Source organism: Haliotis rubra, unplaced genomic scaffold (assembly GCF_003918875.1).
Source record: "Haliotis rubra isolate DU_JTF1 unplaced genomic scaffold, ASM391887v1 Scf65, whole genome shotgun sequence".
NCBI classification, from domain to species: domain Eukaryota; kingdom Metazoa; phylum Mollusca; class Gastropoda; order Lepetellida; family Haliotidae; genus Haliotis; species Haliotis rubra.
In genome coordinates this window covers 71,258-85,705 of record NW_025767357.1, presented here as the reverse complement: position 1 = coordinate 85,705, position 14,448 = coordinate 71,258, and the positions used below count along the sequence as shown (strand labels likewise).

Here is a 14,448-nt window from a genome sequence, read left to right as displayed (position 1 = left end):
TCATATATATACAACTGTATATACTTTATTTCCTCCATTGTCATTAAGTCATGAAATACATAGTTTACTACTTCTGTATAATTTACAGATGTATAAATACATATTCTTATGCAAAAACATTTATTGCATAAAATATTGATTTATATAAGACAAGTGCCATGAACTGTTTCAATGTGTGTCTAGTAACTACTTCAAGGGTTTATTCACCTCGGCCTGTCGGTCAGGTACTGTCTGGCAAGGAGAGTCAACTGTTTGTCAGGTAAGTCCCGGAGAACGGCAACAAGTTCAGTGAAGCATTTGTCCAACTTCTTCGAACCTGAAAAAAGACAGAAAACATTTTAATATTCCAAATTCTCCCCTTACTCTGTGCTTAAGAAGCTTGTATTCACACTCCGATCAACTATTTTCAAAGGTGGCTGTTACGACGTAAATTGTAATAAAAACGCAAATTGTAATACTTGCAGCAAATTGTAATAAACTTGACGTAAATTGTAATAAAAACGCAAATTGTAATACTTGCAGGAAATTGTAATAAAGATTGACGTAAATTCTAACACGCAAATTGTAATAAAAATTGACGTAAATTGTAATAATTTTCGTTGCGGTAAAATGTAATAAATATTTACGTAAATTGTAATAACAGTTTTAATCACTCGTAAATACGCAGGTGTTTGTTTTTCGTTGCATTTCATACGTCAAATAATTTGTTTGGGCGATAACTCAAGAAAGAAATGATGGATATGGTACCAAGGTATATTGGCGAGTGACCTTGAGATAATTTTCAAGGTCACAGCAAAAATCTGAGGGTTTTGCCAATATAAAGATTGTTAGCGCGATAACCCAAGAAAGAATTGACAAATCTTAGTTAAATGACGAAAATTATATTCGTCCTGATATATAATCGATATAAGATCTCTTACTGTCCTCTGTATCATGTCTTTTCGCAAATATCTTTTGAGGTTTTGATATGTATAAATATGAAGTGGGGTGGGGTGGGGTGGGTTTCTAACGGGTATATCAAATCAAATCAAATCAAATTAGACATTTGTATAGCGCTACATATCCAGAGTCCTGCTCATGTGCGCTTAGTCGAATGCTCGTTTGAAGAGGATGGTTTTGCGACAAGATCGGAAACTGTTGATATTTTCCGATTTTCTGACATTTTCAGGTTATCAATTCCAGAGTACAGCACCCGGTCTGCTAAATGATTTGTCTCCGTATGTTGTGGTTCGGACAAATGGCATAGCCTAGCTGACGAGCAATGAAATGCATCACAAATTAAACTTCAGGAAACAAAATAAGCAAGAAACATTTTGGTATGTTTGAGATTGGTAGAGGTCGGCTAGAATCAAACTTAGATATTAAACTGAACAAAAGGCAATTTGAAACTACAATCGCTTGTTCAAATGACTCCCCCTTCGGTTTACTGAAAGAACTCGAGTAAGAAATGATGGATTTTGTTCAAATTTGGTACCAAGGTTTATTGACGAGATTTACCGACACCACTTGAATTTAGTGACCTTGAGGTCATTTAAAGGCCACAGCGAAGGTGTAACAGTTTTGCACATGCCAAGCTTGGTAACCGCGAAATTAGGAAAGTATTAATAGATTTTGATCCAATTTTATATCAAGGTGTATTGGCAGGAATCCCCCTCCACCAATTGAAACAAAATATGCAAAAAACATGTTGTATGTTGGTAAATGTCAAACTTAGATATTAAACTGCACAAAAAAGCAATTTTAAACTATAATCGCTTGTTCAAGTGACTCCCCCTTCATGTTTACTGAAAGGGCTTGTTTTGGAGACACTACCCACCCCCTTTCAGTTGACGTCATTATAAGGATATAACTCATCCTAAAGTTTTCACTTATTCATACATGGTGTCAAGGGTTCAAACTAAACACTGAATGGTTACACAAGTGTCAGCTCTCAATATGTTGTATATCTGAACACAATGTTTTTGAAAATTTAAAATGAGGGTGTCCTAAAAAAAACAGTCCCCGCCTAAATGTAAATCAAGCAATCCAAATCTTTGAATGTTGATGATGACGGGAAGTCATCCAATACTATGCTTAACATATTTTATATGATACTATCTGAGGGTATACCATTATCCAAGAGATAGCGCAATAGTGCAGTTGTACGGCGTCTGCCTATCACGCTGAAGACCCTGTTTCGAGGAGGCACCGAGGTTCTGTTCCCGAGATGGGCACATTTGCGTAGTATCCTTGGACAAGATACTTAGATCTACACTGTCTCAGTTCACCCAGCTGTAAAATGGGTACCCGTGAGTATGTGCTGGCAATGTGAGTGTTTAGTTCATTGCGCCTAACAGGCAGCATGGCTGTACAGTCCCCAGGGAGTTGAAAAAGTATCGGAAACAACGATAGTGTCCTGTGATCGGGGATAGTAATGTACGTAGCGCCGTGAGCAGGCAATGTGCCTGGATGTGAGCGCCATATAAGCGGACTATTACTATTACTAGATACCAAATGGGAGATCGTTTTCCATTTTCTGCAAATTTGCAAGAAACATAATACCCCAATGTTGTGATGACTAATATCTCGTTAACCACATTACCCACGTGAAATTTTGGATATGACTTTGCTAATGATTCCTTCATAATAAAATGGAAGCTTTGTTTCAAACATTGGACATCGAGAATATAGTTAGTTTGACTACTTTTTCAACGCCCCTCGTAACATACTTAAAAGAAATGAGAACGTCTAAGGAAAAAAGCATTTCGATCTCTGAATACTTCTGAGTTTTTTAAATACAAAAAGCAAAAGAATAAAGTAAATAATCTGAAAAGAATAGCCAAGGGAAACTTTTAATCTATTTTTGATAACTATTTATCACCTCAGTCTACTCAGTCAGGTGGTTACGACTTCATCGGGACCCATTCCCCTTCTAGTCACTGATGATTCTGGGATACCTTCAGTTTTTACAGATTTGGATAAAGCTGAAACATTACATGAATATTTTGTATCTGTTTCAAATGTTACTGATGGCGGCAAGACTTTGCCACCTGTTAGCCATCGCTGTGTTAACAGTATAAGAAATGTCATTGTAACCGAAAAGGAGGTATCTGATAAGACCATACCAGCAAACAAATCTAGTGGACCTGATGGCATTAACATGAGAGTGTTAAAACGAATTTGTACATCTATAGCTGAACCTCTTTGTTTGCTGTATAATATATCACTGAGTGACTGTATTTCCTACATTATGGAAAACAGGTAATGTTACTCCTATTTTGAAAGAAAGAAATGCATCCCTTCCAACTTATTACAGACCTATTAGTTTAATACCTATCCTTTGGAAAATCCTTGAAAGAATAAGGGTAAAGCATGTGCACGACCATTTCCATGAACATAACATTTTAAGTAAATTCCAGTCAGGTTTTACTGCTAGTCATTCTACTACATCTCAACATAGACATTTATCATAATATATGCTCAAACCACGTTTTGTGATATTTCAAAAGCTTTTGACAGGGCATGGCATAAAGGTTTATTGCACAAATTAGAAAATGGTTAACTAACTATCTATCTGGGCCCGGTTGTTCAATACTCGGTTATCTTAACCGCCGGTTAACTCCTGACGGCCGGTTAAATCCTTAACCGGCCTTTAGGTAACCGAACGTTAAATATGCGTTGTTCAAACCATGGTTAGTCATGCCGTTAGCTAACGTCGCCGTCAAAGTTTAACAGTGTGGTTAACGTCACTGGTTAGCTTCCATATATCCCATAGTTCCGTTTTCTGTTTACTTACGGTTTACCACAAATGGAAACGCAAAATGTCGCCTGCACCCCAAGGAAAAAGAGAAGTCGAAATTTCTCTGCTGACGAAGAGAATGTAATCCAGTCAATGGTTGAGGCCAACTCTATAGTTCATCATAGGCATGCGAATGTCGTAGCGTTACGAACGTTTTCTATTGGAACACAAGGTTCCAGCCGTTTGCATAATTTATATTTCAAAGACATATGATCCCAGCTCTGTGTGGGACTTACTTCAATTCCAGCAACAGAAAAGACATTTTAATGACTGACGGAGTTTGGTTTTACGCCGCTTTTAGCATTATTCCAGCAATATCACGGCGGGGGGACACCACAAATGGGCTTCAAACATTATGCCCATTTGGGGATTCGAACCCTGGTCTTCGGCGTGACGAGCCAACGCTTTAACCATTAGGCTACCCCACCGCCCCACATTTTAATGAAAATCTATAGCACAGCTATAGATAAAATATGATGAATCCATGAAAATAATATTAATATTAGAAGCATGTTGTCCGTGGATAGAAAATGTATAAATATTACACACAGAGTTACGCTTAGACGGCTACAGTCTTAATGAAACTTTGAATTCCCACAATACCTATCGCTCACTTTTCACTCCTTAAATTGTCCTGACTGTATGGCCAAGTCGTGAAGATGCTATCAATATCATTTATTCATTATTTGCCAAGTCTGTCAAAAATTGTAATGAACACACATTGCCAAATCTTTTAACATCAAACAATATAGATGTTGTGTAATTAATACCATAGCTTTTATCTGAAATATGCATTCAATACCAATAGAAACTTAATATGTTACTAGCACCACGTCCAAGTAATCAAACTTTAATAGTACTATAGGCCCCAGGGCCAACACTGCTGATCTATTATCCGACCTTACTTTTGACAAGAATCTCATGAATAATACTGTGCAATATCGTCATTATCTGAACGCCTTCACAGACGCATATTCCGGAAAGATGTCTTGAAAAACATGAAGCTGCGTCTAATTTATAGATGAACATAATTTCCTCGATACTCATTAATCAGATGAACCTTCATTTAGTTCAATTCACAAGTGACTGCAGAAAATGCATAATTCTTGTTAATGACTTCACGGTCTGAAAACATATATTATATTTCATAAGTGTATTATAGAACGCTGTAGTAGATAAACATAATTTCCCCGATACTCATTAATCAGGTGAACCTCCATTTAATGCATAGATAGTTCTTTTCAATGTCCTCAAGGACGGAAAACATGTATTATACTTCATAAGTGTATTATAGAACGCTGCAACGATTCGGCAGAGAAATACTATTGTGCCATAGTATTCCTTATATGAACCTATCAGTGTTTAACATTAGCATTCAGATATTGTTATAAAATAAGTTAAAAATTCCAAATATTATCGTGTAATATGACAAGAGATAGTGTTGTGTTCGCTGTGACAAAAGGGTTTCGATATTCAAATATAATATTTAATCAAAGTGACTACGAAGTAGGCCTGCATATCACTCACAACAGAAATAGATACATAATAATGTTATGTTTATTTTCCTACACATCAGTTGCGAGAGCACTGTTTATGCTAACTAAGTTTTCATCAATTAATACAGCATTTTTAAAAGATGATTTGCTTCAATTAAAACATTCGAAGAAATTAGGCCTATTGCTGAAATGATTAGTAAAACTATAATTAAAATCCATCTATGGGAAGGAATGCCAGACGGACATATCAAAACAAAATCGGATAATTACTTGGAGTATAGATTTTCAAAAATAGCATATTAATTAACAATGATATCACTTTTTAATAAAATCACTAAAAATTCTGAAACGTTGCCGATAAGCCTGGAATCGTGTTCAGGTGTTTTCATAAATACACTCACACGAACGCCCAAGTGCACTTTGCGCCCTATTGGATAGTGTTTACAAAATCACGTTTCGCGAAGGCCGGTATTGAAACGCCAATTACATCACTTGTATTTCATATTCAGCGGCGACAAATGAATCACTGCATTCTAAGGCTGGGACGGGTACTCGGGTACTCGAATCTGGGTCGGGTACAGCTGGAATCGAGTCCTATTTCTAGGAATCGAGTATCCAGAAAGGGAGAGAGCTCTGTAATGACAAGGGCAGACAATAGCTTGTCTTTTTCATTTTTGACGTAACACACATTTACATCATTGAGTGAGTGAGTGAGTGAGTGAGTGAGTTTAGTTTAACGCCGCACTCAGCAATATTCCAGCTATATGGCGGCGGTCTGTAAATAATCAAGTCTGGACCAGACAATCCAGTGATCAACAACATGAGCATCGATGTGCGCAATTGGGAAGCGATGACATATGTCAACCAAGTCAGCGAGTCTGACCACCCGATCCCGTTAGTCGCCTCTTACGACAAGCATGGGTTACTGAAGGTTCATTCTAACCCGGAAATTCACAGGTTTTTACATCTTTGGTATTGTCCGATTAATGGAGCATAGTTTTAATGACTGTAATTTATCTGTGCATGAGCAGTGAGTAGTTAAGTTACAGTAGGAGCAGGAACAAAACTTTCGTTGTTATAACGAGGAATGTAAGTAATGGTGTTACTCTCTATATTGGTTAAACAGACGTAAATTAAATAGCTTGAGGTCAGTTTTAATGTCTTATTACCAACTGTTCAAGTTTTCTACAATAATCTCTGTCAAATCGTGATTGAATATTCAGAAAGTTGACCCGAATGTATTTCTAACATTTCCGGGTACTCGATTCCGATTCGGGTACGTACATGCGGGTACTCGATTCCATTGTTTCCTACTCGTCCCAGCCCTACTGAATTCCTCATACATTTTAGAATCCAATTACAACTGGTCTTTTTGGCACCAATACCAAGTGTCTAGATAAAGTGAAACGAAAGATATTGGGGGTGGAAACAACTGCTGTGCTCGAAAGACAACACCTGTTTGAAATGTAAACAAAGAAAATTTCACTTTACACTGTGTAGCATTTTCTCAAATTTTTAGACACCCATTTACATGGAAAGAGCATAGTAGCAAGAAATAGGAAATTAAAAATAGATACAATACAGGAATGTGATGTGTTTACACGAAACTGTCAAGTTTCTGTCCTGCCTGACGCCATGACTGACGCAAAATCACGCAGAACGACAACGGTAATAATCGGCATTTCTGGCTTCTTCTCTTTCTTAAAATGGGAGAGTATTTGGCAATTTCTCTGAGGTGAAGGTCGGTAGAATAAGAGTATACACAATCACCATATCCCGCCGATTACACTTTCAGTATCATAATGAAATCGTTCGGATATTTTTTCATGAAACTAATTTAATTATCTACATGTAGCCTTTTGAATATCATATCATACGTGGGTATAGGGTGTACGTGTTATATTCTTTGAAAGTGTTTTTTTTAAATAATATTTAGAGAAGAAATTCACACATTTAGTGTAGTAAAGCATATATAAACCTTTCCACAAGTGTTAACAGATGAAACGTAGGCATCATGTACTTGTACAACATGTATTTTAGTTCCTATGATGTGCATAAATACAGTTTCGTATGTAACTCTTCGTCAGAATAATTTCCAATATCGAAGTCCAGTCCACGATACACCCTATCCTTTCTTTGCTGAACTGGCATCATGAAAGCAGTGTTAGTCATGAACGCCGTTTGCGAGTTAACCACACTGTTAAAAAGTTAGCGGCGGTCCCTAGGTGTGTTAACTTAACGTCACGTTAACAGCCCGTTAAAAGTTAACAGAGTTTTGAACAACAAGATAACCCTCTGTTATAAGTTAACAGTCGGTTAAATGTACTTAACGGCTGGTTAAAAGATAACCGAGTTTTGAACAACCGGGCCCTGATAGACGACAGTGTGTCTCTGTTAATGGAACATTATGAAAAACTAAATTTTACTGCAGGGGTTCCTCAAGGATCTGCCCTTGGTTAATTTGTGTTCCTTGTATATATCAATGATTTACCTGGACATTTACAAAATATCACAATAATGTTGCCCGATGACACATCAATCGGTGTTGCGGGCAAATATGTTAAATCCATAGAGGCAACTCTCAACTATGATTTAGCCAAATTGAATAAATGGGCAGAAAAGTGGTGTGGTGTGTTCTAACGGTTATATCTAGCATACTTTAAGACATAGAGGGGTGGTGGTGGTTCTAACGGTTATATCTCAAATACATGTAGAGGCGGGAGGCCTAACGGGTATGAACAACAATAAAAACTTTCATGCATTTATGACCCACATTTTCGAACCTTTTATCAGTCTCTAAAAGGGAGCTGGCAATAGATTTTAATAAACTTCGTCCTTCAAGCCTGAAAACCTTTTAATATGGTTCATTAATCCTTTGTCATTTATCAAAAAAGTAGTGAGGTTGTGCTTTAAATATTGTTATAGATTTCAAAAATATATGAACACTATTGGGACGTTGGTAACTGTCATCAGACATTATTTGACGACATTTCTCATGGTTTGAATTATATCCGACTTTATAGAAGATAAATATCAGTTTACAACTCAACTGCCTAAGTCTTGGTATTTTCGGAACCAGAGTAGGGATATGCCGATATTTAGGTCGTTAACCCTATCGTCGTTATGTTTGCCCTCGTATGTTATAAGCATTGTTATTATCATTCTTTGAGGTTAATGCCACCCGTTGAATTCTTTGTTGTATTTTGAGCGGTGAAACTAAATAAATGATTTCTTTGGTCTACTCATAACAATTAAGGTGTCAACTTCCACTGTATACCTTACAGAAAGAAGTTTTGACTTTACTTTGATAACGAGCACATCTGATCGATTCCTTGAAGCAAATGATGCAATTCAATATCATTTCTACATTTTATTTTAAATGCATCAATCAAATACAACAAATGAGTAGACAGATTGACTGCTATGTGACAAGAAATAACCAGGCGCCAGCGATTTATGATATCCTTAGCAAATGTAACTTACAATTCCCGCTCATAAAAATACAATAATTTGTAGAACCAGGTTAAACTATGACAACGCAATATATGAATATATGATCGAAACATAAATCATAATAAATCACATAAAATTGACTTCAAATATATCCTTGCGTCAACATTGAAAATAATTCGAAAATGAAGACGAAGAAACGTACATTTCAAAGCGGAAACAAGCAATATCCTGTTATGTTGGGATATGCTATGAAGAACTTCAAAATGTAATAGAAATAACATTAAATTATTGAAAGCTATTGCTCGTAAAATATGTCCTTGCGTCAACATCGAAAATAACTCCATAATGAAAAACAATTAACTTTAATTTTCGAAACATACACAAATAATCTCTGACTTTTTTAAGACGTGTCACGAATAATTTCACAGCTGGTAGAATTAACATGAAATTATAGAAACCATATGCTAACAAAAATTTGAAAATTAGTAATAACAAAGCGTTTGTCACAAACATAGCTATTACCCCCGCCACATGTCGATATCTGAATGTCGCAATTATCCTCTGTCTGACCCTGAAATTTATGTAAACGTTACCGAAACTGTCATCTGATGCCTTGATACAAAATACGGACAAATTCCATCCATTAGGTTTGGAGATATCGCAAGAATACTCCCTGTGACCTTGAAAATAATCCGAAGGTCACTGAATTCGACTGGCGTTAGACGATACTCCCAACGCATCTTGGCACCACTACCTTTAAGCAAAACATATTAATTCTGTCTTGTATTTTCGCACTAAAATGTTAGACATGTGCCAAACACTTTTCACTGTGAACTTAAAATGGGCACAAGTTTCCCAATTCGACTGGCGTTAGACGATACTCCCAACGCATCTTGGTACTACTACCTTTAAGCAAAACATATTAATTCTGTCTTGTATTTTCGCACTAAAAAGTTAGACATGTGCCAAACACTTTTCACTGTGAACTTAAAATGAGCACAAGTTTCCTAATCAATTGGTGTTGGGGGAATCCCGCCAATACTCCTTGATATAAAATTGGATCAAAATATATTAATACTTTCCTGAGTTCGCGGCTACCAAGCTTGGCATGTGCAAAACTGTTACACCTTCGCTGTGACCTTTAAAATGACCTCAAGGTCACTAAATTCAAGTGGTGTCGGTAAATCTCCAATCTACAGTCAATAAACCTTGGTACCAAATTTGAAAAAAATCCTTCTTTTCTTTCTCGAGTTCTTTCAGTAAACAGAATGGGAAGTCATTTGAACAAGCGATTGTAGTTTTGAAATTCCTTTTTTGTGCAGTTTAATATCTAAGTTTGATTCTAGCCGACTTCTACCAATCTCAAACATAGCATATTTTGTTTCCTGAAGTTTGTGATGCATTTTATTGCAGAGTTTCAGTTTTTTGGGAGTACCAAGCCAATATACAAAGTCTCACAAAATGGGGATCGTGAGGCTGCAACATAGCAAAACCACTTTGCTTGAGGCTGACAGATAATATGTAGAAAAATAAAACATAAAAACAGCTGCATTTGTATCATATTCTAGGTGAGGCTGACTACTATTTGAACGTCCCTCGTAGTTATACCCGTTAGAACACCCACCCACCTCTCCGACTCTACATGCATGCAAGTGTGTTAGATATACCTGTTAGAAACCCACCCTTCCCCCACCCCCACTTTATATGTATACATATCAAAACCTCAAAAGATATTTGCGAAAAGACATGATACAGAGGACAGTTTATATCGATTATATATCAGGACGAATATCATTTCGTCATTTTGCTCATATTTGTCAATTCATTCTTGGGTTATCGCGCTAATAATCTTTATATTGGCAAAACCCTCAGATTTTTGCTGTGACCTTGAAAATTATCTCAAGGTCACTCCATTTCACTTGTGTCGGTGAATCTCGCCAATATACCTTGGTACCAAATTTGAACAAAATCCATCATTTCTTTCTTGAGTTATCGCCCTAACAAGCTTATTTGATGTATGAAATGCAACGAAAAACAAACACTTGCGTATTTACGAGTGATTAAAACTGTTATTACAATTTACGTAAACATTTATTACATTTTACCGCAACGAAAATTATTACAATTTACGTCAATTTTTATTACAATTTGCGTATTACAATTTACGTCAATTTTTATTACAATTTACGTTTTTATTACAATTTACGTCGTTTATTACAATTTGCTGCAAGTATTACAATTTGCGTTTTTATTACAATTTACGTCGTAACAGCTGTTACTTACGACGTCGTAACAGTGGCATTTACATATTGATAACCTACAGTCTTTAGAATCCGCTATTTACAACCGAATCAAATGTGTGGTTTTTGAGACTTGTGTTTACAAATGGACCTAATGTGTGATTTAGAAATTGGTATTTATTTACGGGACTCTATAACATTAAGACCCTAGACCATATCTACACATAGTAGTACCTTTATCTGGCTCGTTTCGCATGCAGGTGAGGTTCCCCTTCACATACTGCAGGTACTCCTCCACATTGACTGCTGGCTTCTTGCGCTTCACCTGGGACAAACGATGTACTAGATGAGGGTTCTGAGGTCCCGTACGTCTAAGTTGATTCTCAATTCATTATTTAAGACATTTTCCTATCAAATGTGCACATACGCTTTGCACATTTTCTGTATTTCATTATTTTATTGGTTTCCTTTCTGTCACTGACTGACGTAAGCGTTAGCGTGAGATTAATTGGACGAAAAGCTATGGTCGTTAATATGCAAGGGGATTTACATTGTTTAAATTGTGTGCTACGAAACATAATCCCCAAAATATTAACGATTCCTAGCTTTTAGCATTCCATGTATGAGGTGTCCTTAGACTTTACTGAACAGATTCTCTGTATATTATCTTTCTCTTTTTAAATGCTCTCTGATTCATTTTTAGTTTTCTTAAACAAGATCACATCAAAAAGCCCATCGATATTAACAAAACAATTTGAAGAAGGTTTTCAAGGAGGAAGGTTTGAAAATGTTGTAACAGGTGTTTATTGTATCCGATCGACATGAAGGTGACTGAAAAGATCTACTGTTTCTGACGCATCTGAACAGGAGTGCCATCGCTAACGTATGAATACAAATTTTCACAACAGAAATCGAGTTAACGCGACAGATGGGGATTCACTCTGTATTTTGAATGTAAAAGATATATATACGGTTACCTCTTTGATATGAATGGACGCCCTATTGATGTTTGTCTTTGGTCTGCTGGGAATACTGTCAACCTTGTGTTTGCTGAGGAACACCAGCTTTCCTGAACCTTGCGCTGACATCTCGGGTAATTCTGGAGACAGCAATCATGTAGACTGTCATATATTACAGTTTTGATGTACTCTTCTTCACAGCACTGACACAGGTTTCATGTAAGTAAACAGTTCTAAACGCGGTAGATCCAAGACATTGTGTATTCAAGTCCTAGCGGGGTTACAGTTTTATAGAAAAAAAGTGGGTGCACAGCATTTTGGAAAACATGTGTGTATGTGTGTGTGTGCGCGTGCGTGTGTGTGCACGTGCGTGCGTAAAATAAGTCAATTATTTTCCTTTTTTTGGGGGTTGAATCCGGTTATTCATGTGTATGATTTTATCAGGATCCATGTATGGACTCATTGAATGTGTTCATTTAATAATAAACATAAATCGTTCTAGTAAATTGAATTTGATTGGGGACTTGTTAGTCTTGGTATAAATGTATATCTGTCTTAAGTCAGATCCACATAAGCTCTTTTGAAGATAACATCATCCAACAAATAATGTACAAATTCGCAGAAGCATCTGTAAAATATTTACCACCGCTGATAACCGTAAGGGTCTGTCATAACTAGATATAACTGCTCACCCATTTCTGTGAAGTTGTTGACCGCCTTGACAGGACGACTGTTTTCATACGGGTCATATCTAGTGAGTGGCAGAAAAGTAACATAGATATAGACAGTACCAGGTCCGTATGTTGCATATCTAGCCAGTTCAATCCTTTTGTCTGTGACCGCCTCCGTGGGGTAGTGGTTAGAGCGTCCGAACGGAAAGCGGAAGGTCGCGGGTTCAATCCCAGACCGCGTTATACCAAAAGACGTTAAAACATGGTACTTGTTGGTCCCTGCATGGCGTTCGGCATTAATGGGTACAACAAGGACTACTCGGCTCGGAGACAGTATAATGTGTCTGAGTGGGGTATCCATGCTTCACTGCGGCATGGTATCTCAGTGGGCTAGCACTATACAACCAGCTTCAGTCTGGGCTAGTACAAGCAGCCGCACATACACATACACACGCATGCACGTCGTCATATGAGCGAAATATTCTCAAGCACGACGTTAAACCCAATTTTATTCTCAATAAGAGGGGCATGATGATCACTTACCCGGAGAGATCATTATGCTCACATTATGTGGGGTAGCCTGGTGGTTAAATCGTTCGAAGATCCCGGTTCGATTCACCACATCGATACAATGTGTGAAGCCCATTTCTGGTGCCCACAGTCGTAATAGTGCTGGAACATTGCTAACATCGGCGTAAAACTAAAACTCACTTACTCTAATCACATTGAGGCAACGACCTGTGTCGCTATCCCAAATTAATCTGAAATGAGGGTGAAATACTTTGAGAGCAACGTTACACACAGTCCAGTTAATTTAAATGTTTGAGTATGATGGTGGTCATTTCATTAAGAAAGTTGATCAGAAATAAAAAAAACGAGCGTGGTCACGGCGTTGACAAACCCAGAAACATCACCATGACGACCCGTGATCCGATCCCACAAACAACAAAGGGACGCAACTCTGCACATCGAATACCGGGGCCTCTGCTGGCTGACTTGGTCAGCCGTGCCAGGCAAATGAGTGTGATATAATAAAGATGGTGACATCAACAGTAAAATGTGTTTTCAAGCGAAATATTCAACATCCTCACCCTTCTGCAGTCTTATGCATAACCCGGAACTTCTCCTCCACTTGAATGGTGTGCATTGTTCCAAGGGCAGTGTCGTAATACAGCGTCTGAAATCACGCCCATCATATCGTCATATAGTCAAGTATATATGCATACCCATGGTAATCAAAATACTTTGACTTAATGGTCTTGCTATGTTTTAGCATGAGAACATTTTATGATGGAGCAGTAGTTTTGATCTGACAAGTGATCATTGTGGGAAAAAGAACATTGGTTGAGGCGCTCTTAAAATGTCATATGTTCGCGTACAGTACAAACTCCGCAACAGCGTTTAACACCTTCGGTCCTCTCTGAGTAGACGACAAAGGTTGAAGCAAGGTGTCCATGTTTACGTATTGTCTGCGTAATTGCGAGATGCGTAGTGCGTATTGTCCAATTCCATGTGTACGCGTGTAAAGGCTATGTGATACGTCAAATCTTTCTTTTCCTGGAGATCGTACTGATCATAACTGCAGTCTACAATTCCACTTTGCTTCTCAAAGATCGCTAGAAAATAATAGACATAACAGAGGATGTGGTTATTGCAGGGTTATTGCGCGGGTATGTGAAAAAACACAAACCGAAGAAAAAAACATGGATTAAAAATTAAAATTTGTAGCAATAAAATAGTAATCAAATAGTTTGAGCACATGGAAACCAACTTTAATTGTTCAAGAAGTATCTCGGGTACCTTGGAATTCCTTGGAATTTTGCAACTTGCGTGGGCAATGAAAACCACGTG

General features: G+C 37.3%; 1 protein-coding gene across 1 annotated transcript in view; it reads right to left on the bottom strand.

Annotated features, from left to right (window-relative positions):
• Positions 1–203: 203 nt before the first annotated feature.
• LOC124257087 overlaps positions 204–14,448 on the bottom strand; it is a 38,660-nt gene continuing 24,415 nt past the window's right edge. The window contains exons 7-11 of the mRNA XM_046691076.1: positions 13,689–13,774; positions 12,619–12,677; positions 11,945–12,066; positions 11,202–11,292; positions 204–316 (exon numbers count right to left, since the gene is read on the bottom strand). Of these exons, the coding sequence (XP_046547032.1) occupies positions 204–316; positions 11,202–11,292; positions 11,945–12,066; positions 12,619–12,677; positions 13,689–13,774 (471 nt within the window). The remainder of the gene's footprint in view (positions 317–11,201; positions 11,293–11,944; positions 12,067–12,618; positions 12,678–13,688; positions 13,775–14,448) is intronic.